Source organism: Pistacia vera, unplaced genomic scaffold (genome assembly GCF_008641045.1).
Source record: "Pistacia vera cultivar Batoury unplaced genomic scaffold, PisVer_v2 Contig663, whole genome shotgun sequence".
Lineage (NCBI taxonomy): Eukaryota > Viridiplantae > Streptophyta > Magnoliopsida > Sapindales > Anacardiaceae > Pistacia > Pistacia vera.
This window is the reverse complement of record NW_022196516.1, coordinates 1138470-1163145: the sequence shown is the minus strand read 5'-3', so window position 1 is coordinate 1163145 and position 24676 is coordinate 1138470. Positions and strand designations below refer to the sequence as shown.

Below are 24676 nucleotides of genomic sequence, written 5' to 3'. Positions count from 1 at the left end.
ATTGTATACAATCGGAGGGATCTGGTTAGTCGTGCTTCGGTAAGGCATTTTTCGGCCATGGATCTTTGGAAACGGCCATAGATTTGGTTGTTTTCCGGCTATAGATTTGTGATCCATGATCATTTTCAGCTTTACCAGAGCACTGTCGGCCACATATGGCCAATCATGCACCATTCTGTCGACTATTGGCGGTGGTGGCTGGCTGTCAGCAGTGGTTTGGGGTAGGTGGGGGTCATTTTGTTACAAATTAAAATTTTATATGGTTGGGGTATTTTAACAAAATTTCAAATATAGGGGGTTAATAGAAATAATTCAAAAAATAATAATAAAAAATACTATTATACTAATATTTAAAAAGAGGGGCAATTTAGTAATCTATATAACATACTCACCCATTTATCTTTCCAATTAAATATATTATTCACCAATTTATTCGAAACAATCAAACACATTTTCTAAATATTCTAAGTAATTTTCAAAGTGATTATTCTTTTCGTAAATATAATATACTCTTATAATAAAATATTATATGATCCAAACACCTCTTAATATAAAATGGAATTCATTATTGGAGGTCCAGGTGATGACAACTCAAATATATATGATTTCTAATTCTGATAGAATAAATTTCCTACAGGATTGTAAAGGATTCATGTACAAAATTTAAGTATGCTTATTGATAATCATATTTTTTTCATCATCATACTTATTCTCTCACTTAAATGTGTAGTAAAAAGTAATTTTTTAGAAATTAAATTTTAATTATTTTTCTATAATAAAAATTAAACGTCTGGATGGTTTGAACTAGTCTATAGAAAATGGCCTTCCATGAAATTTGAAAACAGATAATACGAAAAAGAAATGCAACCCAACACTTTAGATTGGGCTGTAAGTTACCATATTGGTCGCTAACTTTTTTTCCAAACCCAAATTTTAAAGGCCCAGCCGCCAACAAAACCCTAACTCAACAAACGCACTCTTTGAAACCCTAATTCTCATCCCACCAACACACTTGCCTATATATACGGCACAACGTAACGACCTTTTTCATTATCGCTCTGATTTGGCTGCCTCTTCATCTCATCAACTCGCAGTTTCGTATGTATTTTATTTTTATTTGATCATATGTTCTTAGTTTTTAGGAGGTTTTGTCTTTGAGGTTGTTTTGAATTTGTATGAGATTGGAAGAGTGCTGTGATGATACAATATTTGTGGACTAGAGTTTCTGATCTGGGTTTTCCCAGAAGTTGAAGACTAACCCTTGGCTGTCTGAGCACCTTACTTCTTTTATTTAATTTCTAGGTTATTTCAGTTAAAGGTAACTATCGGATAATTTGGGGAAAGCCCTTTTCTCTTCATCCTTGATATTGGAGGTGGAAGAGAGAAGGCTATTTCCAGATCACCCAGTTCACCTTGTGATTTTTAGAGAATAGAATAGGGGGCTTATGATGATAAATTAAATATATCTTAGCGGATTTCAGTGAGGCAATTTTGTCAATGATCTGATTGTTACACACACTGAAGCCTCTCTTTGTTTTCTTAAGAATGTTTTTATTTTTTATTTTTTTTTTAAAAGCTGAAAGGGATTTTGATGCTATGATGAGATGAAAGCACTGAATGTGTGTTAAGGGTAGTGGAGGGGACCTGAAAATCCTCGCCGTGAACCTACTTATTAAACGACTTCTCCTTCCACTGAGCACTAATAATCCCACTTGTTTGATGAATTAGTAGGTTATGGTCAAAGCGTCCATTACCAATTCTGGGGGATAATTGGTTCCTCTCGGTATAATGGCTCGGGCGCGATATTTATTTCATGTGGCGATCCTGATTGTTGGTTCTACAATGCCATTTAATCGTGGAAACACCACAGACATTACTTTTAATCCTTGAAACACCACTTTCATGTTTAATCCTTGAGAAACCACTTATTTAATTGAGTAGGGTTTGTCTAAAATCATCTAAGCAAAATTCAATCCCTTGGGAAAGACGAAAAGGAAAGTGAATGTGGAATTGAACGGCTGAATAAGAATTAATATTGAGTGATGATTGATGAAGAAATGATTTATGGACAGTGATGGCAGGTTTATGGCCATCGATGATCCATCGATGATTTATGCCCGATGATCATTAGTCATGGACGATTGGAAGTAAGAAAGGAGTTAATGAATAAAAATGTGGTTGATGGCCTATAGTTTTGGGAGAAGCATTTCAGTAAAAGAAATTATTTATTGGTAATAAAATCATATTAACTTATATAAATTGGTAATCAAAATATATTTTTTGGGCGAGGATTGACAGCAGAAATGGATACGAAAATGCTGTTATAATTACTAAAAATCCCTTTTACTCCTAATGAAATGAAGCAAATAGAACTATATGAGTTCGAAGAAAAAAAACTGTGCTCTCTCGACCTGGTTTGGTCACGTGAGTACAAATATTAAGCTTACAAATTTATATTAAATATTTATACTTATAAATTGTTTATTAAAACAGTTGTGACAAAAAATAATTGTATGAAAATTTATTTTTAGTTTAAAATCATTTAATCATATTTTGTCACATTCATTTGTATAAAAAGTTTGTAAGTAAGTATAGTACTATTCTTTTTTTTTTTTTTTTTTTTTTTCAGTTTTTTACGAAAAATTAAAGAGTAAAAGGCCATATCATCCTTTTTACCTTTCTTAACAAAACCATTTAAACATGAGGCTTCTCCGATGAAACCTTCCCCGAGCAAATGGCGACCAGAAATGGTTTACTGCTAGCACCAGCACCATCAATGTGTTAAATGGTACCACTTTTGGTTTCTAAAGAGTTTCCGAATACAAAACAATATTATTACTTAATTTTTGTAGTAAACTAGAACTTTTTGAAAATTCTATTTTGAAATTTAACTAACTTTTCTACCTACCTTATCTTTTTCTTGAAATTTAACTAACTTTTCTATCTACCTTATCTTTTTCTAAGTTATTTGCATACAAATTCATAAATTATATTAGAAATGCTTAAGATTCAATATCAACTAGAAACAAATATTTAATAAATAAGCATACACAAAAAAAATTACAATAGTCATACTAGTTTAAAATAAACAATATGCAATAATATTATATCTCCAAATTGGTTGAAATGATAGTAAAAAAGATTATATATATTATTACTTTTTCAACATCTAAAATTAAAACCAATATGATATAATAAAGTGAAACTGTTAAGTTGAGATTTGAATATTAAAACTGTTGATGCATGATTTTGACATTAACGATTACGCACATATAAAGTGCTAAGAAATTTCACCTGAAGTGATTGTGAGACGTGTTTAAGGTACAGTGATGATGCTTGTTTGTTAGTATGTAAATAACAAGTTGATGTAGATGCAAAAATCTACGTTTATGAAAATATGGATTGATCCTGTGAGGTTGAGGCCACTAGTGATCTGCTGCACCTGCACACGCAAGAAAACAAGCGTGAAGCGGACCGAAAACACTGGGGTGGCGTTTGTCATAGGCACTCCAACGCTCAAGTAAGCAAGGCTGAGTGAGATAATTTAGTGAGGGTTAGGGAGAGAAAAGGTTACCAAAAGTCTAGTCGGAGACTGTAACTACAGCTGTAATGCGAAATCCTCAAGAGTGAGAGCTCCGAGGTCTGTAGGTGTCATGTGTCCCTTGTGAAAGGGTTGACCTCTGTTTAAATAGTGATTGCAGGGTCTTCGAATCCTGGTGGGACTAGGAGTCCTCGCAGTTGTGGTTTTGTGAAAGAGTGGAGCCTTTGACTCCTTTACCTCAGTAGGAAAAGGAGTCCCAACGTGCCTAGGATACGGATCTTAAGATGAATTAGGGTAGTGATTGACCTCTTTAGTAGAGTTCAGATAGTACCGGAGTAAGTAGGCGACCCTAGGCTCCAAGTAGATTTTAAGTCTAGCAGATGTTCTATGATCAGAGGGCCTAGGCCCTGATAAGCTGGCAATGAGGCCTAAATGAATTGGGCCTCTGATTATTGGGTCTAGATGGTGGGCAACTGGGCAGGCGTATCGAATAGGCCTCATCTGCAGAACTCTGTTGTGGGCTCAATCGGAATTGGGCTTTAGCTTCCAGCTTTGTTGAAGGTGTCTTCGTCTTTGAGCCTATTTGAGCCAAGGACATTTTTTTTGCCCTAAAAGTTGATAGGATAGGTTTTCAGAGTGGTTCAGATGATATAAGCAAGTCTTATGTCCATTATAATTATATTATGATTTCTTTTGTGATCGATAATGAAGATTATAAAGAGAGCGATCACTCGTGATTACAAGTGTTTGAAGTGTTCTAAGAGAATGACAAGTCAGTCTCTTTCTAATAATATGTCTTTGCTATTTTTGCTATGAAATAAGTGTGTAAAATCGATCCTATTTGGAGGAGTGGAACTACCTAATTATACTCTTTTTAGCTCAAGGTCATGAGTGTTTTTACAAGTTGCCTTGATTTGGTGAAGATATTCTTTCATTCTAATTCGTTGAGAGCTTTCATCCATTGACAAGCTATTCGCAAGTGTACGAAATCGTGCAAGTAATAAAACTCAAGTAACGAGTGTCAAATCCCAAGAGAACTATCACTTACCAAGTACCAAACTAATATATCTTATTACTATTTGATAAATCAAAATCCTTAAGAAATAAGTATTAAAAGTAAATAGCAGCATAATTATTATCAAACTTTGGTTGAAAATCAATATGACTGAACCTATGACACAAATTTCATACCAATTTAATCCTATACATTGACAATTATTGTTAACCTAATTAAACTTATTCTAAAGGCCAAATTCCCTAGTATTTCACTAACTTTCTCTTGAACAATTAGTGAATTAACTCTTAAGCAACAACCCGAAATATCTCTAAGTTAGATTTAGAAGTTAAAAGATCATTAAGTTCTATGAAATTTACCAGAACCTCATAATCGCGGTAACCGATCTCTAGCATTCGCTCAATCTGTGGTTTTATTACCTTAGACTAATTAGGTTTCATCTCTTGATCTCAATCCAACCCATGATATCATTCAACTCTCGGATCCATAAGAATTGAAAGCATTACACGCAATAATAAAACTTAGACAATGTTCAATTAAAACTAACAACAATAAAATTAATACATATTCATAAATCGGGCTACATCTTTAGCCCTAGAAAAGAGATTTAGTTCATAATTTCAGTTAGAGGTCGGCATTTGGGACTGGGTCCAAAAACCAAACCCTGTCCTAGGACCGGTCCTTGAGAGGACCAGTCTTAGGAGGCCTGGTCCCAAAACGGGACCAGGCCTAAAGAGGAGGGCCCGGTCCTTCCTCAAAGGCCCGGACCTGGGCCCAAATTTTTTGCACATTTTTGGTTTAATCCCTTGTACAATTACATAAAACCCCCTATAAATTTGGAAATAAACATAAATTACAAGGGTTAAAATAAAAATTTACAAAATTTATAAAAAAAAATAAAAAAAAAATTAACTTTTCTCTAATAACCGTTGGCTGTTGCCAACGGTCACATGTCAGCCAACGGTTATAATTTTTATTATAACAATATTTTTTTTCATTCCCTCGGTCACATGCCAGTCAACGGTTATAATTTTTATTATAACAATATTTTTTTTCATTCCCCCCCCCAACTACACTATAAATAACCCTAAAATCTTTCATTTTTTCCACACCAATCAATCTCTCATTCTCTCAATCTATCTACTCCAAATCTCCAATCAAATTCTCATTCAATTTATATTTATATTTATAATTTATTCATATAATTTATTTATTTATTTATATTATTCAATTTTTTCTATTATTCAATATCATCTCTTATTCATATTATTATTTAATTTCTTTTCATTTTAATTATTTATTATTTTATCATAAATTCATAATGGATTCCCGAAATGATGCATTCGGAGGATCATCCCTAAATGAGTTTTACGTTTCATCCACCGAAGAAATTGAAGGGTTCAATCCATTTTCACAATTTCCTCTAGAGGTAGTAGCTGCAATTCCACAATCACATTCGGTCGAGACGAGGTGTAGCCAAACATATGCGAGCTACGAGTCAACGGCCACGGGCATAGCCTAACCCCCCCGACCGTCAAAGAGGGTCGTGTCTGATGTATGACGACACTTCACCAAATTAAAATGGCCAAAGACAAATGGGGAGGGGGAATAATTGTGTGGGATATGTAATTTCTGTGGAACTATTATTGGCGCTGAAAAGGGGACTTCGACGATGCGACGACACGTGGAGAAGAAGCACTCCCAAATAATGGAGTTGTCGGATACATCTTCAAGCGGATTAGGTAGACAAATTCAAACTCAACTTAATTTGAATCCACAATCCTCAACTCTCTCAACATGACAATACAATGCACATGTTACACGAGAGGAAATAGCAAGATTCATAGTTGCTACGGACTCCCCCATTTGTTTATCTGAAAATCCTTATTTTATTCACATGATTAAAACTGCATTTTGTCTAGCATATACCCTTGTTAGTAGAAGTACAAGTAGAAGAGATATACTAAAACTTTATAACAAAATAATTAATAAACTTAAAAACGAATTTCAAAATTTTAGGAATATATCTATTGCACTTACATCAGACATATGAGCTTGTAGATAAAAAACCGACTTTTTAACTGTCACAGTACATTTCTTAGATCATAATTGGGGTTTACAACAAAAATTGATGGGTTTTAAACCATTATATGAAAAACATAGTGCTGAAACTATTTATTTTACAATTCTTGAAGTTTTGCAAGAATATTTATTAGCTGATAGAGTTGTAGCACTAACGCTTGATAATGTAGCTGCTAACACCGCGACAATCTCTTTATTTGAAAAGAGATTGGATCCGCGTGGTAAAGACAATTTTTTTCATTAGAGATGTGCTTGCCACATCATCAATTTGATAGTTAAAGCAGGTTTAGATGCTATACATTCGAAGATGGAGAGGGTGTGCGCGGCTATCAGATTTATCGTTGACGATAGCAATAAAAGATGGCAGGAATACGTCAAATATTGTAAGCAAGAGGACCCACCGGTTCGACCTTTGAAGTTATGTATGGACATGCCTATCCGTTGAAACTACACCTACTTGATGTTGCAATAAAAGCTTTGCCAACCGCGAAACAAATTACAGATTTTGTTAACCGGAAGCACTATCCAGAGGAAGTTGTCAACTATGATGATTGGGCGGTTTGTGAATTTTTTTAGTCATTTCTTCAAAAATTTTATGATGCTACTAATATATTAAGTGATATTTATTATCCGACTACTAATTTAGCATTAGATATTTTATTTCAAATTGCTAAAACTTTTGCTAAACATAGATATAATAACATTTTAAGGGAAATTGTTTTAAAGATGGAAGAAAAATATAAGAGATATTGGTTAGATATTCTATTCTTATATGGATTAGGCCTTGTTCTAGATCCTAAGTTTAAATTACACATAGTTAACTGTATAATTACAAAGTTAGGCCAGCATTTAGGACATGATTATACGTCTTATTTGACTAACTTTAAACAAAAATTGGATAACCTTTTTTCTTTATATGAGAACAGGTACAATGGAAGTGGAACGTTCAAGAGAGAGGATCACGACCTTAATGCAGCCCTCCGTCAAGGATCGAGCAAGTGGACGTATGTGGAACATGACGGAAGTAGCAGCTCCAGCTCGTACGTACATGGACCAAATGAGCTGAATCACTACCTACAAGTACACCTGTCTTTTATGACGATGAAGGAGCAACATGATATGAATATTCTTCAATGGTGGAACCAACATGAAAGTCGATTCCCCATTGTAGCCCAAATGGCACGTGACATTTTATCTACAATTGCATCCGAGTCAACATTTTCAACGAATGGTCGGATTGTTGAAGACAGAAGATGTTCTTTAACCGATGAGATGATTGAAGCGATAACGTGTTTACAGGATTGGACTCATGCAGAAAGAAGACTACAACAGCACCCTGAAGATCCCGAACTACTCAAACTCTTTAGGAATACAGATTTGAATGATGTAAATATTGATGATGATGAAAATGAATAATTTAATAAAAATTATTTAATTGTTTATTTGTGAAGCGTGAATGTGTGAAATGTGAATTTATGTTAAAAATTAAAATTAACTATTAATTTAAATTTTTAGAAACTTACTAATCTACCCTTGAAAAATACTAAAAACCCCCTATAAAATTTTATTTTGCCCCTAAAATATAAAAAAAGATCAGGGGAGAAAAGAAATTATCCAGGCCCATAGGACCAGTCCTAGGGACCGGTCCGGGTCCTAATATTGCTCATGGGCCTAGGACATCCCAAGGCCCATGAGCGACTGGTCCTATTTGGGACCAGCTCTAATTTCAGTATTAAAAACAACCATTGTATTGAGTAACATGAGTACAAGAAAGAAAATAGAAAAACTTCTCTAATTGGTGAAAAAAACTCCAAGAATTCTTATCTCCAAAACAGTGGTTGCTCTTCTCTCTTTTTTAATCTCCCTAAAAACTAATTAAAGACCCTTATTATAAAGGCTAGGTTTGGAGGTTAATCAGGAAAGAATTAAATGCCTCAAATTAGTCATATTTGGACTAGGAAATAAAACAACCCATCTAGGCCCACACTCCATCATTGCTGTGACAGAAAGAACGATTGCTGTGCCATGAGTATAGAATCTTCAGAATTTGGCAAAGTCATCAACACAAACTTTGTAGCTATCTGAATAAGCTTTCCAACTTCACAAGTATCATCAAATTCTGATTTATACAACTCAAGTATGATCAAAACATTGAAGCATGCTCATGTTGAAGAATTTCCAAGTTTTAAGTCTCATCTTCAAAGCATCATAACTTCCTCATTTCAATTCCGATTCTTGCACCGTTTGTTGCTACTTGTCACAAATTTCATTGACATAATCCTTCTTCATTCAAACATTATTTATAACCTGAAAATAGTCAAAATATACCCATGATCTCATAAACGGTATTTATGAAATAATTAATTCAAATTTTGCAATTTAAACTAATTTTGCCAAAATAATCTAATTGAATCACTAACTAAACACATATTTTCAAGCTCTTATCATCCATATCCTTAATTTAATGAAATTTCGGCAATTGTAGGTGCAAAATATCATTCAGAGTCAGTTTAGGGATCAGACAACTAACATGTTTTGTCTTCAAGTGCTTGGTGAATCTTGGATGGTGGAGATACATGCTGAGATTTGATTGGTGGAGAAGTCTGCTGAGTCTTGATTGGTGGAGATGATGTCAGCATATTATTTAGGCATAACAAAAACAATAGAAATTAAATCTTATATTTAGGGGGCGTTTAGATTATATAATGTTTTACTATAGGGTGATATTATATTAACGGAAAGAAAGATCACCTTGAAGATTATTGGGAATGTTTAGAAAATGTGTTTAGTTGGTTCGAATAAATTGGTGAATAATATATTTGGTTGGGAGGATAAATGGGTGGGTATGTTATATAGATTACTAAATTGCCCTCCTTTTTAAATATTAATATAATAGTATTTATTATTATTATTTTTTGAATAATTTCTTTTAACCCCCTACTTTTCAGATTTAGCAAAAACACCAAAGTAACCAAAAACGTTTTAAACTTAACAAAAATACCCCTACTCAGCCCAAGCTACTGCTGGCAGCTAGCCACCACCGGCAACAGTGCCACAGATTTGGTCGTGACGCTGGCGGTGCCACAGATCTGGCTGTGAAACGCTAGCCAGATCTTGCCATTTCCGACAGATCCATGGCTGAAAAATGCCTCACCAACAACACACGACTGGCCATATACAACTGGTTATATGCCATTATGGTGACTTGGGCAGCCTTCGGCGGTGGTTGGTGGTGGTGGCCAGTTCTAGTACAATGACATTTCTGTAAATAATGACAATAATAAGGGCAATGTCATCTAGAAAATTTAAAAAATGAGTACAAAAGGGTCTGCACATTGTTTTAAAACCCGACCCGGCTTGGCTGGGACCCGGCTACTGAGTCGAGCTGGGCTAGGCAAAAAACTGGGAAAGCTGTTTTACCTTAGGGTTGCACCGTATTCACTGTAGCGACCCGCCGATCCAACCGGTTTTTGGGATAAACCGGGTGAAACATTAAACCCTGCCTTTAATACCCTAAACCGATTTTTTCTCCTTTTTTCTTCTTTCCATCGACCGAACTCTACTCTCTCTGTCTCTCATTTGCGATTGCACGTCGATTTCTTGGTCAACATCTTGCTTTCATCTTCATCAGCGGCAGCCGGCAACTTGGTTTCATCTTTATCATGGCTTAAACCGATTTTTCCCCTATTTTTCCTTAACACAATTCACCCATTTTTGTGATTTCCTTCGCACCCACTTTTTGATTTCCCTCAAATCTTCCATCGGTGACTCTCATTTGCACAATTTCCTCTTTTCACCGTCAATCATCTCCTCTTCGTCATCAGCTCCAGATCATCTTTGTCAGGTACTGTCAAAGTCGATCTCTTCCTCTTTCATCTCTCTTTAAGTTTTGTGTTTCATCTCTCATTTCCAATTTATGGGTTTTTAGTCTAAAATCAAAATCAGTGTTGTGAGGAAGAAGAAGAAAAGCAGTAGAGACATTGAAAATTGAAGTCTTGTGGGTGAACAAGGCTCCGTTTGGTTCAAAATTTGGGGGTTTTGGGAAATTTTTTTTGAAAAAAGTTAAAAAAAAGTTGAATTGGGCGGGTATTACGATGTAGAATTTATAAATTAATAAAATACCCTTTTATGTTTGTTTTTTTACAAAATACCCCCTATAATAAAACATTAAAAGTTAACAAAAATACCCCTAACCCACCCTCAAACACCCCCAGCCGACGACCACCACCGGAGGTGGCCAGAGTCGCTGTATGGGCGTATGACCTGTTGGATCTTACCGGTCATGCGTCGCTATGGCCTTTTCCGGCCAAATCCACGGTGGATCTGGCCGGAAAAGGCCAGATCTACGGTCAGATCTGGCCGTATTTGCTTTCAACGACGGCCAACAAACGGTCGTCGTTGATAGTCAACGACGACCGTTTGTTGGCCGTCGTGACCGAGTGTTACGGCCAAAGATCTGGCCGTCAACGGCCAAATCTTTGGCCTTAGATCTGGCCTTTTCCAGCCAGATCCATGGTGGATCTGGCCGAAAAAGGCTAGATCGGCGCACTACCGGCCAGATTCAGCTGGTAGTGCGCCATCCTACCAGATTCCGGCCATTTTCCGGTAGTGGTGGCCGGAATCTGGTAAATGTGGATTGTTGGGGTGTTTTTGTAATTTTAAAAAAAATATTTAGGGGTATTTAATTAAATTAACAAATTTAGAGGGTTTAAAAAAAATTAAATAATATTGAAAATAGTATTCCCAAAAATGAGAGATTTTGGGTATTTTACTGTTTAACTTTTTTGGGAATACCAAGAGTAGTATTCCCAATCTTGAACCAAACGGAGCCCAAATAACCTTGAGACTTGGTCATGAAAGTGACAAATTTGGTTTATGTGCCTATCATTTTCTATTCTTAGGTTTCTTTTTCCAGTTTTTTTGAATGTGTGGGGACGTTTTCTAGATGTGACAATGGCTTCCCTTTCTCTTTATTGAAAATGTTGGAGCTAGGTTGAGAGTGGGGTGAAGTGGTGCTTGTCTGGGTCCTTCCTTGTGTTTTTTTCCTTTTTCTTGGTCTTGGTTGGCGTGTTGTTGGGCAGGAGTGTGGGATGCTGCTGCTGCAGGTTGGAGTGTGTTTTTTTTTCTTGGTTGCTGCTGGGATCCTCCTTGTGAGCTGCGGTGTGGCCAGTTGCAGTTTTTGTTAAGGATTGTATTGATGTTTGAACTTTGATGGTGCTTTGTTAAGGATTTGTAATTACTTGTAGGGATTGTATTGATGTTTAATGACGGTTTGTTAAGAATTTTTTTAGGAATTTGTGATTTGGAATTCTGGAATTTGATTTTTTTTTTTTGGGACGACGTCATTGATTGAACCAGCCAGTTGAACCGGTCAACCCGGGACCCGATCAGTTTACTGGGTTGTGCCTTGGGTTGGTTTTTAAAACATTGGGGTGAATTGGGTGTTCTGTAAATCTTATCCCCCAAATGCCACTGTTTGTCATAAAAGATTTCGGGAATAATTTTCTACAAACCAACCAAACATTGTCATTTGCTCAATTTAAAATATATTACCCTAATTATCTAATATTACCCCCCATCAAAATGGGCCCTTACTAGTATTTAAGTTTACTTAACGGTTATCATGGGAGGTTTGGAATAGTTTTCCAAACTTGAGGGGAGGTGAAGGATAGTATTTCATACTTGTGGGTGTCCTTAACCAAAACCCAAACCCAGGGTAGATTTGGATAGTAACCGTGAAATAATTTTTTTTTGGTCTTAATTAAAAATGGTAAACACTGGCGTCAAATTTGAAACTGCCACGCAAAGACACGTCCGTAATTTCCTCTCAGCCTACATGGCTACATATAATACAAGAACGGAAGCCGGGTCAGTTATCTATACACGTCAGCTTCAGCTACAACATTAAACGTTGAGCATGCCCACACTCCACTCCATCACCTTTTGCATATATAACGCGAATGCCCATCTATGAATCGTTTGGCTCGCCTGGGCACCCCAATCAACTCGTCCGAGTTACGTCGATATTATTTATTTACCACCGCTAAAACCAGAATCCGTCTCCGTCGTTCTATTACTACCCTTCCTTTATCACTCCACAGACAATTCTCGCCCTCATTGATCCTCAAATTTACCTCGTTTGCCACCGTTAATAACCCAAACTTTCCCTCCATGGAACCGAATCCGCCGGAGTCGGTTGAGGATTTTATTCATATCGAGAATCCGAACCCTGACAACGTTGAGGCACTGAGTGAGAGCGTTGTTAGTCTTGGCGAGAGCGTGGTTAGTTATGGGGATGAGGTGAGAGATTCGGGCGATGCCGTTTCGGAGGAGACGAAGAAGGAATTGCCTGAGGAGCTATCGAAGAGCGTGGTTTTCCTCACGTGCGAGTCATCCGCCGAAGGCGGCACTTGCGATGTGTATGTTGTTGGAACTGCTCACATTTCCCAGGTGATCATTTGATTAGGTTAAATCTGTAATTGGGTTAATTACATTAATTGATTTGTTTTAACTTTTTATTATCTTAAAATTTGGTAATTCAGTTAGAATTAGATTCAGTTGTCTTAGAATAAAGTTGATGGATTAGAAACTGAAATGAGAAGAGAAAAATATAATACTTTAGGGAAATTCTTTGTTATTAGAATAATGTGTTTTGGTAACTTGACAATGTTATGCAAGTTGCATCCAGCAATTTGTTACTAATATTCTAGTAATGTTATTGGTCTAGTATGATATTATGACCTGTTATTTAAACACATTGTTGTTACTTTTGCTGATTTTATGATATTGCTTGATGGTTGTGGTAATACTTGATAATACGGTTGCAGGATTCATGCAGAGAAGTGGAAGCAATAATTGATTATTTGAAACCACAGGTGCTTTCTCTTTCAAAATTCACTAACACTTGATTCATGGATGGATCATTTTTTGCAGGTTAGCTACCTGCTTTGGAAATTTATCCTCCTGCAAATATTTTGAACTTTTCTTGGAAGTAAGTTTACATTTATGAATCTGTTTTCATTCATTGCAGGCTGTTTTCTTGGAATTATGCTCAAGTCGGGTGGCTATCCTTACTCCTCAGAATCTAAAGGTTTGCATCTCAGTTTATTAACAAATTCCTTTTCAAGTTTTCATCTGGTTGTTGAACTTATGTGTAGCTCACCAGGTACCCACCATGGGAGAAATGATAGAAATGTATAAGAAGAAGCATAACATGTTTGGAATACTTTACAGTTGGTTTCTTGCCAAGGCATGTTCTGTAATTTTTACGTCTGTCTATGTGTTTGGTTGTTTATCTCGTCAATTGATTGACTCTTTTATTTAAAAACATAATTTGTTTCTTGATTTTCTGTTAGGTCGCTAGTAAGCTCGAGGTTTTTCCTGGTTCTGAGTTTCGTGTAGCATTTGAAGAAGCAATGAAGTATGGTGGCAAGGTGATACTTGGTGATCGTCCTGTACAGGTAAGATATTTGACTAATTGTTGTATGGAATTCTTTCATTTTCCTTTCAGTTCATTATTTTTTCTTTGTTTCTTAATTAATAAAAAATTTGTTTAGCTCCCATATGGGCTCAATTCATGATAACTGCCAGATCAAGGTCTGATTCTAATATACCTGCCTTCTTTTGTTTTGATGCAAACTTCAAATGTTTGACTGTACCAAAGGTTTACTGATGGTTTTTTTTTTTATTAAGTTCACTCTGCTTGCATTATTGAGTGTTCATTTAATTTTTCTTATGCATTTGTATGTATGTTTATTTATTTGTCTATTTTATTGTGGTGCTTATGTTTAGACTTGATTTTAACAGATTACACTGCGGAGGACCTGGGCAAAGATGCCGCTTTGGCATAAGGCAAAATTACTGTATTCCTTGATTTTTCAAGCATTCTTCTTGCCTAGCCCTGAGGATCTTAACAAAATGGCAAGATTTACCCTCATATTTTATCTTCACCTTGAAGAGTTATTTTTGGTTAAAATGCATCAACCTTTTGCTCTTTGATGCAAGATAAACTAAAGTTAGGGACCCTTTTAATGCTTTTGAGTTTGGTTAATGTTAATTTGAAGTTGTTTATCCTCAGCTGAAGGACATGGACGACATTGACATGCTGACCCTTGTGATTCAAGAGATGAGCAAAGAATTCCCAACTTTAATGGAAACCCTTGTACATGAGCGAGATAAGTGAGTATTTAACTGGCTTTATATATTTGTTAAATTTGGTATTCTGTTGCAAATACTGCCCTCATGTCCTAAATTTTCTGTAGTGGTGCACAACTTTGGTTCACCTCAGCATTGTTCTTTATTTTTTATTTTTTTCACTTCTGATGAGTGAAATAGGAAGATAATCCTCTATAATAATAATAATAATAATAAACCTGTTGGTTTTTACTACATCTTATGTATTCCCTTGCTTGGTATCTGTGGCACACCCGAAGTGTGAAAATAATGACAGGGTGGCTTAAGATGCTTTTTGAATTCTGTTTACTAAGCAGAATCCAGATTTGAAGTTGAGCTGCCTTATTTTGTGTTTAATCCCAGCAACGATTTTCGTTTATTCTTCTGGGTTCCATTAAATCTTGTCCATAGACCAGCTTCTCTTGGGCACAGTTGATAACACGAACTGCATGTTTCATATATATAATCTTAATAATACTACACTTACAAATACTCTAGACAAAGTCTCTCCCTACAAAATGACGTGTCAGATTATGATCGAATGAATTAATATAAAAAAATCAATTTAATAAATACACATTAAATAATTGTGAATGATATGGTAATGCAAGAGCAGTGCCACATCATTTTGTATGGATGACTTTGTATAGAATCTTTATAAGTGTAGTATTACTCATATAATATGTATTAATGTGGAGCATGTTAACTGATTTAAGTTTAAGAGGTTCATTCTACCCAGCTGGCAATGAATGAAGTTTTTGAAATTTTTTGGGAATACAAATAATTAATATTGTCCATTCAATGAAACTTTGTGAAAAGTCACCCAATTCATATTTACTATATGCTTTTGTACATAAATTTTGCTTTTATTACCCTAGTTAGTAATCCTATGAAAAACTCACTTCTAATTGCTATGGTGATGTTGAGAACTCATACAGGCTTTATATTTGCTTTTGATAAATTACTTTTAGAGATTGTACTTTGTAATTTTACTAATCAATGTTCTCAATTCTCATTCTAACTTATGAAATCACGGGGCTTCACTGTGTTCATACTTCATTTCTTATGTTACTTTGCATATAATTTTGTTTTCCTTATTCTGAATTACTTGCGTGCATATTCAGGTACATGTCATCATCATTGTTAAGAGTTGCTAGTGAGCATAATTCAGTGGTTGCTGTTGTTGGAAGAGGACACCTACAAGGAATTAAGAAGCACTGGAAGCAACCTGTTTCGGTATTTTGCCAATATGCTTTGTTGAAATCGTGTACCTTAACACTTCGAAGCAGTCCATTAGTAGTTAAAACACATATAGGAAGCTTTTGGATGCATAATATGCTGTTGATCCTACCTCTTATACGAAAAAGACTAGTGTCCTATTTTCTCAATAATTGTTATCCTGGCTCGTGATTTATTTTGTTTTGAAAAGTTGAATATAGCTTTACTAAGAGTCATTCTACCATAATGGCTCTATTTTGAAATATTAATAGGATTAACTTTACCCTTACTCCAGGATCCTTCAGAATTCAATATAAATGCATGCAAATATCATAGAAATTTTCTGGCGCAAGCATAAAATAAAAAAATTCTGACATGCATGCCTAGATTTTCATACTATTTATTGCTTTTTCATTTTGTGTCGCAGACAAACGATCTTATGGCAATTCCTACACAGAAGCCAGTGCTTTCTGCCGCAAAAATTCTTACTACTATTGGTGTTGCGGGTGCTGGGGCAGCCATCATCTCGGGCGTATATCTTAAATTCAAAAAATAAATTGCCAGATTTTGTCTGTGATTATATCTTGAGGTTCAGGCAACAGAGGTTTCTTAACTGAAAGAAAAAGTTTTAGAATTGGGAAGCTACAAAACAAATAAGACACATAAAGGACTTCGTACACGTGTAAATTTTTGGCTGGTGATTAGTTCATTTGGTGAAGGTAACAGCTACCTTATGTGAAAGTTTCTTATTAGTTTTGTCTCTGTAATTTGTGAACTTTTAATTGGTAATCACTGGAACATGACAACGTAAAGATAAAATTCTGCGTCGTATGAACAAGTCCATGTTAGTTTATTGCAGATACAATGTTAATAAATAACTCTTGGGTGAAGAACTGAATATTAAACCTGAACCGAAAGCCCATGGGACATCTTATGAATGGCGATAAATTTTGTATAGTCCTTGAATTTTGAGAGAATATTATTAGCTTATTTTCCCAATATTTTTGTTTATGTATTCCTGAAAGAAGGAGATACCATAATATTAATGTATTCCCTTCGTTAGGTTTGATAAACAAACCCATTTATTCTAAGAAAGTTTTTACGTGAATTTCATCCTAATTTAACAACAGGATTAATAAGTAATGCGTGCACATGCATAGATCGATTTTGAATACACATGATTTATCTATAAAACAAATGAATTTTGGATTTTACTTTAATTACGACTAATATGTTACATAATGTTCGTATGAAAACATTTATGTTAATTTCAAACGGTTGATTTGATAATTAAGGAGATTTGATATTTTTCTTGAATTTTTAGGTTCAAACCTTATAATCACTTATCATAATAATATTATGACTTAAGTGATTTTTGAGCTAAATCCAAACTGGTTTGAAAAAAAAAAAAAAAAAAAAAAATTGTATTTTACACTAAGATTCGTATTTACATATCAAGTACAGAACGACATGTCGGTTTAAATACTCGATACGGTCGAAGACCAAGACCAAGAGCCGGGCATGAATGACAGTAAATGCAAAACAAAACCAGAGTACAGAATATAGATAAGATTCCCTCATACCAGGGTTTCGTTTTGCTTTGTTATAGTCTTCAGGCTCTTGGGTTTTCATCACTTCTAAGTTCATGGCTTCCTGGTTTCTCTCAGTTACGGCAATGGGTCTTTTCTCTCTTGACTCTTCTTTTGTTGTTTTCTTTTAATTTCTCAGTAACCAAATAAAGAAAAGGCATACTGTTCAAAATAGTCTCTGAAATTTTTTACTTCTCATATTGTGCGGGGATCATCTTGGCAAGTAAAGTTGTTTATAATTACAACTAGTAAATTCATTTTTTCTTATTCTCTTATTATATCACCATTTAAATATGGTGGAACGAAAGCTCTTCAAAACAAAGTTATGCGTATTGTATCAAAGCGGTCGCTGTACGCGCCAAACTTGCTCCTTTGCTCATGGAGATGCTGAGCTTCGCCGATCTTTTGGCTCCTATAACGGTAACTTTAGCTCATTGTCGCACTATTCTATAATTAATTGCCTTACTAGTTATTTACTTCATCTGGGTATATAGAATATTTGAGGGTTACTTTATACATTTTTAGCATAGATATAAGTTTAATCTTTTCTGTTAATTTTAAGGCATAATAGTTTGAAGATTTAATGACTTTCTGAAAGTTGTGTGTTTTCTTATATGGTCGTTTGCAAATGCTAGAGTTGTTTTATTCCATGCTTTGGATTTTCTGAAAATTTATACTTTGTATAAAGAGCATTTGCTATCAATCTTCACATGTAGAATAGTTTCTCCTCTATATTACGGAAAATAAATCTGCCTTTGAAATATGCTTATTTCTCACTGGTTTGTTGTGGCTGGAATATGTTTTGACTAAGAGACCTTGGCTCAATTAGAATTCCTTGTTTGGAGTGAAATGCAAAGTTATTAATGATAATTTGCTATGAATTTCATGCTTTCTAGTTTTGCACTAGTTTATTTGTTCTTAGTAAATAAATCTTATGGGGCTGGGTGACATCTAAATTGGGTGGATTGTTATTCTTTTAATTGTTTATGCAAAGTAAAGTTCAAAAGAGTCCTCATACACTACAGAGACATGTCTTTTAGGAGATTATAGTGATTGTAGAAATTATCAAAAATATCTTGTTGGGACACTTTGAATTATATAAGCGGAGTGGCTGTTTTGTTAACAAATAAAATATCAACTGACAGGTTTAGTATTGTTTTCCATCAGAATGGATATGCTGGTTGGTAATTCTTAAAGGCGATTATGGTATTTTTCGTGGTGATCTTTTTCTTGGTTTATCTTTGTGCATCTATGAAACAGAAAAGTCTTATTGAAGGATCAATATTAATTTTTCTGGAAAATATATTCTTCCGCACCATTGGGAATTTGGGACCACAGGCCTGTTTGGTGAACAGTTGAATGTAATCCTAATAATTTCTTCACTTTGTATGTTCTTGGAGCATGTGATCATCACTATATTTGTAACATCTCCATCAATGATATTGGGAAGGGATTTCCTGGATGGGGATGAATCACTGTATGCAGTTTTCAGGGAGTGGAATGGATTATAACTATATCATAATATGGCATCGAGGAGAAATCAGTACCTATCAGATTGTATTGCTATTGCTGAAGAGGAATCTGAGGAAATGGAGATTATTATTTTATCAACGCTACTTTGATATATGATGGACAAAAATTTCAAATATGGATTTTCTATTTCTATGCATTATATGAGAGCCCTTGTTTCTATTATCCCTTTGGAACTGGCAAGGAGGCACTATTACTATTCATTATTATGTTAACCATATTTTTTTCTATATGATGGTAAGGTTAGACAAATTATTGTTTGTAGGCTCTCTGTTTTTTCTTTTTCTTTTTTGTTGGTGTGACTGAAAAGGTAGATGAAAAATGACTAGTCTGCTGTATTGGAAACTCTCTGCTTTCACAGTTGCAGGTAGGAGGGACTATAGAGTTAGTGACTTGAGGGATAAGCTTGATAGGAGGCTTTCCCCGCAGCGAAGGTATTCTCCAGGAAGTGATGCAGGAGGTAGACATACATTTCACGGTCAGTAATTGCATCACTATATTTTCTTTTAAATTCCTTCCTGTCATTTTGTTGTATGAAAGAGACCAGTTTAGTTACTTTGCAGATAAATGTGACAGCTCCTGACCACCCGTTTTAAACTAAAACCTTTTTTTTTCCCCCATAGATGGTTTGTCACAATAGATTTTTCCCCCCTTTTTTAGTTACTCTTCTTTATCCCTAATGTCGAGGGTGTAATTCCTGATCAAATTTAAAATTGCAGGACTTAGCCCTTCCAGGTCTCTTGAGAAGGAAAGGTAATATTCTTGTTTTATGATTATTATTATTATTATTTGGTCAGTTTTTGGTGCCGATGATTTTACTGTATTTGAGTAATCTACTGATTTTAAGTGTTTCCTTTTTTGAAATGCTGTCTGCCATATCATCATGTGCATTGTTATCTTGGCATTTACCTTTAATTTCTTTTCCTGTTAGGGTTTACAATATTGTTAAATATCTAACTTCCAATTCTTTTAAAAGAAAAGAAGGATGCAGTAGGAGGGACAGTGGGATAGATGCAGATAAAGGGGATAAATATTCTGAGGTGAGAGGCATAGAATGCAAAGCAACAAAGTCTGAAGGGGACATGAATAGCCAATAAAGTTTTTGTGAGACTTGTATTATGTAAAATGGTACTTTATGACTTGATTAGGCAGATATTCTTTTATTGGGAGTTGATACTGAAGTTGACCGTTATGTGTCTTTTCTTTCTAAATCTCACATCATTCTTAATTATGGTAGAGTAGTTTGCTTATATTCCATTTTGGGAGCTTAAAAGTTCCAGTCCACTGAAATCTTTTGCCAGGTTTGGCAACCAATAACAGGCCCATAAAATTTCCATCAATTGACTTATGTATGAATGACTTTCTATATCTTTACTTTCTGTGGTCCATTAAAATATCAATTTAGAAGTATGAAACATCCTAATATCATCTATTCTTTATGTATGTTCATGGAAGTATTTCATGTTATTTCTTATGCTTACATATATCAGTTATAAAATTACTTTCTATGCAAACTAGTAAAAAACAATAGCATATTCTTTTACTGTGACAGAAAACGCAGGAGGAAGCAGCACATTGATGGGCAAAATGATTCCTCTGGAAGTTTGAAAATCTTGGATGGGATTGGAGATCGTGTTAAAGACAGAAAATTTACTTCTTCAGGTTCCAAAATTATCCTTCAGGAGCAGGTTTGAAGAACTTAGTTTAATTAGTGTCATTTAGACCTTTGTATTTTGAGAAAAAACTTATTTTGGTCTAATTGTTTGGAAATTTGTGCAGTTAAAAGAAGTGCAGTCGGATATTAGCACGCTTGAGCTCCAAAAACATCAATTAGAGGTTAGTCAATCTCCTTCTGGTTGTTGTTACTTATCAATCATCATGTGTGGCCAATCATGTCACCTTTTTTTTTTTTTATTTAATCTGTCTTCTACTTTTTGTTTTCTATCATGCCAAATTTATATTTAGAGTTAGTTTTTAGTTGTTTGGATGCTTAATTTTGTCCGACATTTAAATGGAAATAAACAAATATTAGGTTGTTTTTTTTTGAATTTTTTTTTTTAAGATTTCTACGTTGTCATGTATGCAAATAATTTGAAATGTATATTCTTTAGGGACATTGCGTCTTGCTTTTGTTATTTAAAGTAGTTGAAATAAACGATATGGTTCTATTAGATTCAATTTCTCAACTTCTTTTTGGTAAATTTTAGTTTAAAGTTCTTATCAAATGTAATTTTACTTCAATCCTGTCCTATCCTTTAAGTATTTCAGTTTATTTTTTTGTTTCTTTATTCTTTTTAATGTTTTTTCTGAGGTTTGGTGAACTGCTTGTTCACCTTATTTGTAATCCTTTGTCTTGTAATCAGTAATAAAATTCTCTTGTTTCTTATGGTAAATTTGAACTCCTAGAAAGTGAGTTTAGTGTAAATGAAGATATAAATGAGGCTAGCCATTGAAAATAGATGTGTGAACTTAAGATAACCAAAGATAGCCAACTATAGGTGTATATTTCTCACTTATAGTTCGAGTTGACTGCCTCAGATTGATGGGTGGAAGCATGAGCCACTATGATTTTAATTTGACGCTGTTTGTTTACATCATTCTGTGTTATTGTCATGATGGCTATTAATTTTTTTTCCTGCATCCATGTGTATGAATTTAAGGCACAGTATTCATCGCCTGATGTATTTGTTTTTTAAAGATTGATGTGGATGAGAAGGTTCAAGAAGCAGATATTCTTTCTTCTAGGATTAAGGAGCTTCAGACTCAACTAAATAAGGAGAAAGAGGAGTGTAAAAGGTGATCATGAAAATAGCCCTTTTTTTTTGTTGAAATGTTATTAAACCAGTCTTCAGATAAAAAGTTGGTTCAAAACTGTAAGCAGTCATTTTTTTCATAAACAATTTGGTAGTCTTGTATCAAATGTGTTTTCCAATATTAAAATAATTTGAGAAACAACTCAAAAGTTTTAGATTGTCTTAATTTCTCAAAATTGTTTTCAGGTCACGAACATTCACCACTTTTCTTCTCTTTATCTGATCATGTATCATTTACTTGAATGGACTACTGATTATCCCTCTCTCACCCAGTTCCTATGGCCAATTGAAATATGCAGGATAGCTTTGAAAATCAAGAAATTTATTAAAGAACATAACCGTCACGTAAGGATCCAAGATGAACTTAAGAGGCAAGTTATGGTTTGCATTAAACAACTTCTGTGCAATTCTTTATTTTGTTGATGTGCTTTTATGAATTTTATGGTTTAATATTTTGGTTTATTATGTCTAAATTTGCAGGTCACAAGCACGACTTCAGAAGTTGGGTAATCAACTTGGCTCAGATGCTACTGTAACTGGTGTCAATGAAGAGGATTCAAGCATCAATATTGTAAGTGATGGAGAGACTGCCAATAAACATCTAATCAGCCCACAGAATGATGTCTTGACTATATCTTCTCCAAAGAAAACAAAGCTACATGTTGATCGGGTCACTGCTGAAGAATCCATACAAGAAGGTACTTTAACTGAATTTCTGACATTATGCGGAGTATATAAATTCTGCTGAATTACCTCCCAGTTCCTGGACTTCTCATTGTCTTAAATTCATAAAAGGTACAAATTAAATACTTGGTGGTCAGAATGACCGTATTCTATGTTAATTTAGGAAATTAGGAATGCTAGACCCTAGTTCTTGTGATCTTACCTTATGTGATTTTGTGTACTGATTTGATATAACTGAGCTGACATACGTGTGGTAGAACTGTTTGTACATTTTAGGCAAATAGTATCTATTTTAGAAGTGTTTAAAGTGGAGTGGGGTATTGTTGGACTTGAAGGTCATATATGAGGTTAAATGCCAATCATCAGTGTAATAAGTCCAGCAAACAGTAGTGAAACCCATTTGCTGTTGTGGTCTTTGATATTATATTTGTATTTTCCACCATATCATGTTTGCCCTATTGTTATTTATGCTGTTTTTATGGGTCTTTTAGCCAATTTAACAAAAGATAGAGGACGGTGGACTGAATCTATTCCGTCGGAGAAAGTTTCTCGGTGGAATGTGCACCCATTTCAATCTAATGTTGGCATAGAAGTTGAGGCTGTAAACGATGGAAACAGTAACCATGGACCTTTATTAGATCAAGGCAAACTGAAGAGAAGAAAGAATATCTCTACTAGCTTCCCTGCTGCAGATAAGGTCATCTTTTACTGATTATTTTTATCTTTTTACTGTAGAATCAGAGTTTTCTCACTGTATGTAAATTGTTAATGACGTCTAAACTCCTAGTGTGGGCAAGTGCCAGAGTTTTAATTCTTTTGCATGTTCTTTGTTATAGCTGTGCCTTGGGAATCACCACTTTTAGTAAATTTGTCTTTCTGATCCATCAAAACTCCTTAACAAATTTGATCGATGGTATGAAAAGTATAATAAAATTTGTAAGGAAAGCTGCTGAAAGAAAGTTAAAAGGATATCAAAAGTGAATTATTCATGTTTAACTATCTGTGTTGGAGGATAGGGAAGATTTTGACCATTGCATAATCAAATGTGCAGTTGACGAATTTGGGATCCGGGAATCTATTACCATCAACCAGCATTGCTGCCCATGCAGTTGATGACGAGGTCGAGACTGAAGTGGAGAAGATTGAGCAGGTGGTTGAAATGGCTTCAGCAGGAAATGATAAACGGGTAATATTCAATGCCAAGCGGATGCCATTCAGACTTCCCCCTCCTGCACCAATCTCCCGAAATGCTTATTTACAGGTCAGTTTGTGCACAGCCTTCCTTTTCTCAAATACTTAATGCTAAATGTAATATGTTTTTTCTTAGAAGAAGCATGCTTGCACTAATATTAAGTTTAATCTCGACCATTAATATTTCTATCTTTCAAAATTTTCTATAAATTGGCATCTAATATAAGCAGTTTGACTTGCAGTATGCGGGTGATGATGAGAACGTGGATGTGGTGGGCTGAAGGAGATGATGAATGTAATAATTAGTTGATACCTTAGGGTTTTAAGGATGAAATATCCCTCTCTGAAATATCTCTCATACTTAGCTTTGGCATACATGAACAAGTGAATCAGAAGCTCTGTGTATATATTTTTGGAGTATATTACAGTTGGAATTGATGTATTTCCTAGTTGTCTTAAGAAACATGATATTATATTATGTATATCAGTATTATTTAACATCCCCACCTCCATTTTACCGTGTCCGGGCACAATGTTCGAACACAGTACTATGTTAAAATGAAATTTTTATTTTGGTCATCTTTTGTTCAGATCGAATCAATATGTAGATCAGTAGATGTTACACAGCAAAAGAACGAGAGAGAGAGAGCGGTGGGAGATTTGCAGTCAAGCCTTTAAGTTTTCTGTCCCTCTTGAGTACTAGCTGGAATTTGTCACAAATTCAAATTACAATTTCTGTGAAGTAAACTGAATATAATTTTAACAACGATGACTTCTATGACCGAAGGGAATCGTTATTGTTGAAGAATGCTCTGGAAGAATTTTTTTGAAGAAAGTGTAA

General features: G+C 34.7%; 2 protein-coding genes and 4 non-coding genes across 6 annotated transcripts; all 6 read left to right on the top strand.

Moving 5' to 3' along the window:
- The first annotated feature begins 1185 nt into the window (after positions 1–1185).
- On the top strand, positions 1186–1280 carry LOC116112587. The gene has a single exon (XR_004125269.1). It is a non-coding gene; the product is annotated as a small nucleolar RNA Z157/R69/R10 (small nucleolar RNA).
- A 159-nt stretch (positions 1281–1439) lies between these two features.
- LOC116112588 lies at positions 1440–1527 on the top strand. Its single transcript, XR_004125270.1, has one exon. It is a non-coding gene; the product is annotated as a small nucleolar RNA R11/Z151 (small nucleolar RNA).
- Positions 1528–1590: 63 nt separating this feature from the next.
- Positions 1591–1701, top strand: LOC116112589. Its single transcript, XR_004125271.1, has one exon. It is a non-coding gene; the product is annotated as a small nucleolar RNA Z152/R70/R12 (small nucleolar RNA).
- A 51-nt stretch (positions 1702–1752) lies between these two features.
- LOC116112585 lies at positions 1753–1876 on the top strand. The gene has a single exon (XR_004125267.1). It is a non-coding gene; the product is annotated as a small nucleolar RNA snoR80 (small nucleolar RNA).
- A 10839-nt stretch (positions 1877–12715) lies between these two features.
- On the top strand, positions 12716–16584 carry LOC116112552 (traB domain-containing protein). Its single transcript, XM_031398676.1, has 9 exons — positions 12716–13088; positions 13466–13513; positions 13669–13728; positions 13804–13887; positions 13994–14098; positions 14445–14558; positions 14716–14816; positions 15935–16046; positions 16456–16584. Exons 1-9 carry the CDS (start codon positions 12810–12812, stop codon positions 16582–16584), a joined length of 1032 nt encoding a protein of 343 aa, XP_031254536.1. The 5' UTR covers positions 12716–12809.
- Positions 16585–17530: 946 nt separating this feature from the next.
- Positions 17531–24407, top strand: LOC116112557 (zinc finger CCCH domain-containing protein 40). Its single transcript, XM_031398681.1, has 11 exons — positions 17531–18037; positions 19509–19625; positions 19867–19900; positions 20694–20835; positions 20927–20983; positions 21846–21943; positions 22260–22331; positions 22441–22658; positions 23136–23341; positions 23696–23905; positions 24078–24407. The coding sequence occupies exons 1-11, from the start codon at positions 17911–17913 to the stop codon at positions 24114–24116; spliced, it is 1320 nt and encodes a 439-aa protein (XP_031254541.1). The 5' UTR covers positions 17531–17910; the 3' UTR covers positions 24117–24407.
- The last annotated feature ends 269 nt before the right edge of the window (positions 24408–24676 follow it).

Excerpts from the sequence above, each read along its gene's own strand:
- LOC116112552 (XM_031398676.1), top strand. The coding sequence starts at position 12,810 with ATGGAACCGAATCCGCCGGAGTCGGTTGAGGATTTTATTCATATCGAG. Across the intron at positions 13,089-13,465 it reads GAACTGCTCACATTTCCCAG|GATTCATGCAGAGAAGTGGA; the intron begins GTGATCATTTGA and ends ATACGGTTGCAG. Across the intron at positions 13,514-13,668 it reads TTGATTATTTGAAACCACAG|GCTGTTTTCTTGGAATTATG; the intron begins GTGCTTTCTCTT and ends CATTCATTGCAG.
- LOC116112557 (XM_031398681.1), top strand. The coding sequence starts at position 17,911 with ATGGTGGAACGAAAGCTCTTCAAAACAAAGTTATGCGTATTGTATCAA. Across the intron at positions 20,984-21,845 it reads TCCAAAAACATCAATTAGAG|ATTGATGTGGATGAGAAGGT; the intron begins GTTAGTCAATCT and ends TGTTTTTTAAAG. Across the intron at positions 22,332-22,440 it reads ATCCAAGATGAACTTAAGAG|GTCACAAGCACGACTTCAGA; the intron begins GCAAGTTATGGT and ends CTAAATTTGCAG.